We start from the raw sequence: 4,460 nt of genomic DNA, 5'->3' as shown, positions 1-4,460 counted from the left end.
AGGGAAAGAGATGGAGGGAGGGAGGGAGGGAGGGAGGGAGAGAGAGAGAGAGAGAGAGAGAGAGAGAGAGAGAGAGAGAGAGAGAGAGAGAGAGAGAGAGAGAGAGAGAGCGGGGGCAGAGAGAGGGAGAGAGGGGCGGGGGAGAGGAGGAAGAGGCGAGGACGTAGTTAAGAACGTACGACTGATCCTATCAATTCCAATCCCAATCACCAAGTCTTTCTCCTTCGCTCCTTTCTTCCCCCCCTCCCTCCTTTCCCCTTCCTTCTTCCTTCCTGCCTCCCTCCTTCCCTTGTAACTTCCCTACTTCTCCCCCTCCCTCTCCCCTCTCCCATCATCGATCACTCTCCCCCCTCCCACCATCATCCCTCCCTCCCTCCCTCCCTCCCTCCTCTTCCCTCACGATAATCCCTATCAGCAAGCTAGTCTAATTAAATGTCAAAAACGCTCCACTTACGAGTAAAGTAGAAGGCAGAATCGCTGAGTCGGCCGTAGGAGCAGGGAAAGTTGTAAATAGAACCGGTCGTTTCGGAGCCATAAACTCCGGGTTCAAAATGATGTTTGTGTGGGGTGGTTGCGTTCGAGTGTGCGCGTCCATCAGATTGCACAGGGTGGAGGGGGAGGAGGCGGAGGGGATGCGTCTATTGGCAAATGCAATAGCGCGTAAAGTGGTGTGTTTTAGGAGTTAACGGGGTTTTCTGTGCACGCTTCTATTAACTGGATTATTTGCTTATTAATTGTCCTGAAATCTGTGCGATGGACATTTACTCCTGTTACTTTTATTTGTTTGTCGTTTCTTCCTTTATTTTAGAAACTATGAAACCAATCCTTCCTTGAGGGAATTGCCTGAGACCATTCCCCAAGTCCAATGGTGATGTAGAAACAACTATAAAACCTAGATTTAAGGTGAAGTTAAGAGCGACTTATGCAATCAAAGCCATATCCCCACTGTGATATCTCTGGCTCACCACCATGGTTCCTGGGGTCTGACAAGGAGAGGAGTTATCTTAGAATAAAAAAAGGGAAAGGAGATGATAATAAGCTGCCTTCTCCAAGTTTAAACGGAAGGAAATGATAGCTGACCCGCCAAAAATAAGGATCAAGTTTTCTGTTACGGCCACTCACGGCGACAGTTCGCCTCCTCGCGTACGAACATCAAATCGCTTCCACTTTTCAGAAGAAATTGATTTATAGAATAGAGGTCATCTTACTAGTGTTAACTAATACCAACCGAAAGGCGGCCTAATTGCCTATTGTACTTATTCACAAAAAGACAAACAAAACAAATAAAATCTGAAGATTACTTACGGAAAATAATAGCGATCATCGTTCATCTGACAAATCGAACTTTAGAAACGCGGAAAACCTTTTTTCTTTTCTTTTTCTCTCTTTTTTATTCTATTTTCATCCTTAGAGACATTCGTTAGCTGACACTTTAATGAGTTTGATGTCTACTCAGAGGAATTATCTGTTTTTATATTTATCCGGATTACGATTGTCAAAATAGACATCTGTGAAGGGAACAGCGTTGATGCTTACGAGACTTTTCGCCGCTCCGCCCCGAGGGAGTCGCCTCGCGGTCCTGCTGCTGCGCCTGTCACCAGAGTGCCAGCAGTGCCTGTGGTATCAATGATATCACTACTAGTACTGTTCTTTTTATTATCATTATTATTGTTATTGTTATCATTATCATTATCATTATTATTATTTAATTATTATCATTATTATCATTATTATTATTATTATTATTATTATTATTATTATTATTATCATTATTATTATTATAATTATTATTATTATGATTATTGTCATTATTATTATTATAATTATTATTATTATGATTATTGTCATTATTATTACTATCCTTATTATAATTATTATTATTATTATTATTATTATTGTTGTTGTTGTTGTTGTTGTTGTTGTTATTATTGTTGTTATTATTATTATTATCATTATTATTATTATCATTATTATTATTACTATTATTATCATTATTATTATCATTATTATTATTATCATTATTATTATTAATATTATTATTATTATTATTATAATCATTATTACTATTATCACTATCATCATTATTATTATCATTATTACTATTATCATTATCATCATTATTATTATTATTATTACTATTATCATTATCATCATTATTATTATCATTAGTTGTAGTAGTAGTAGTAGTATCATTATTCTCATTATTGTTATCAATATCATTATTATTGCTGTTCTTGTCATTATTATTGTTGTTGTTATTATTATTGTATTTATTATTATTATTATTATTATTATTATTATTATTATTATTATTATTATTATTATCATTATTATTATTAATTTATTATTATCATCTTTTTTACTCTTATTATTATAATATTACCATTACTATTATCATTATTATTATATTATCATTTTTATTGAATTATTGTTATCCTTATTGTTATTATTGCTATTATTATCATCATTGATAATTTATTATTACCTTTATCGTAATTATTATTATTAATCTTATTATTCTTATTATCATTAATTATTATCATTAATACTAAAACTATTAATATTATCATTATTATTGTTATTATTATTATTATTACTATTATTATTATCAATAATAATATTTTTATTATAATTATCATTATCATTATTATTATCGTTGTTATTATTATTATTATCATTATTATTATCATTACTATTATTGCTGCTGTTGTTGCTGTTGTTCTTGTTGCTATTATCATTATTATTACTATTTTCACCATCATCATCATCATTATTATTGTTATTGCTATTATTATTATTATTATTATTATTATTATTATTATTATTATTATCATTATTATTATTATTATAATTGTTATCATTATTATCATTACTAGCATTATTATCGTTATTATCATTATTATGATGATTATTATTATCATTACTATTATTATCATCGTAAGTGCTAGTAGTCGTAAGCGTAGTAGTAGTATCATATCAACATTATCCTTATTATCATTGTTATTATTATTATTACTATCAATATATTATTGATACTAATATTATCATTATTATTATCATTACTTTTATAATTCTTGTTGTTGTTATTGTATTTGTTGTTTCTGTTATTATTAGCATTATTATTATTATTACTATTATTATTATTATTATTATTATTATTATTATTATTATTATTATTATTATCACTATGCTATTATCATTATTATTATTATTTCTTTTTTTAATAATAGTAATATTATTATTATTATCATTACTATTATTATTCTTATTATTATCATTATATTATTATTCTTATTACTATTATTATCATTATGCTATTATTATTATTATTATTATTAATATTATTATTATTATTATTATTATTATCATTATTATTATTATTATTATTATCATTATCGTTATTATTATTATTATCATTATATTATTATTATTATTGTTATAATTACTATCATTATTATTATTATTATCAATATTATTATTATTATAATCATTATTATTATTCCTCTTGGTATCATCACTATCATTATTATTATTACTGTTATCAATATTACTATCATTATTATTGTTATTATTATTACTATTGTTATTATTTATCATAATTTTTATTATTAGTATTATCATCATTATTATTATGATAAAGATTGTTTTTATTATCATCATCATCACCATCATTATTTTTTATTATTATTATCATGATAATGATTATTATTATTATTATCATCATCTTCATCACCATCATCATTATTACCATTTTAATATAATAATTATTAATATAATTATTGTTATTATCATTATTGTTATTATTATTATTCTATTACTGTTATTATCATTATCATCAACATCATCATTATTGTTATTACTACTATCATTATTATTATTATCATTATTGTTATTATTATTATTGTTATTATCCTTATTATTACTATAAAAATCATCATCATCATTATTGTTATAAGTATTGCTATAATTTTTTTATTGTTATCATTGTTATTAATATTATTATCATTATTATTATTATTATCATTATAATTGTTATTATTATTACTATTATTATTATTATAACTATTAATATTATTATTGACATCATCATTCATTTTCATAATTGTTATGATTTATATTGTTGTTATCATTCTCATTATTGTTTTATTACTATTACCATCATAATTTTCATTATGATTATCATCATTAAGACCAATGTCAATATTACAGCCGCTACAATTATTATCATGATCATCTTCATCATCACCATCAGCATTGCCAGCGTCCGTGTCAGTCTTTCTGTTACTGCTATTAGCGTGGTTGTTATTGTTTGGGTTACCTTTATCATTTCTATTATCATCAATTAAGTATTGAACTAATATACTGGCGATGTTCCGTTTACCAAATAGCCAGCATCTGGCATTTGTGGGAAAGTGGACACTGAGAAATTGAATTCTTTTCATATTTCTGTCCCTGTTGTG

At 26.7% G+C, this 4,460-nt stretch overlaps 1 protein-coding gene across 1 annotated transcript in view; it reads left to right on the top strand.

Moving 5' to 3' along the window:
• The first annotated feature begins 969 nt into the window (after positions 1–969).
• The window catches only part of LOC125027840 (lachesin-like), a 13,334-nt gene continuing 9,843 nt past the window's right edge, over positions 970–4,460 (top strand). Inside the window, exon 1 of the mRNA XM_047616972.1 lies at positions 970–981. Within this exon, the coding sequence (XP_047472928.1) occupies positions 970–981 (12 nt within the window). The remainder of the gene's footprint in view (positions 982–4,460) is intronic.

Source organism: Penaeus chinensis, chromosome 8 (assembly GCF_019202785.1).
Source record: "Penaeus chinensis breed Huanghai No. 1 chromosome 8, ASM1920278v2, whole genome shotgun sequence".
NCBI classification, from domain to species: Eukaryota; Metazoa; Arthropoda; class Malacostraca; order Decapoda; family Penaeidae; genus Penaeus; species Penaeus chinensis.
Note: the sequence above shows the minus strand (reverse complement) of the source record. Positions and strands in the feature narration are given on the sequence as shown.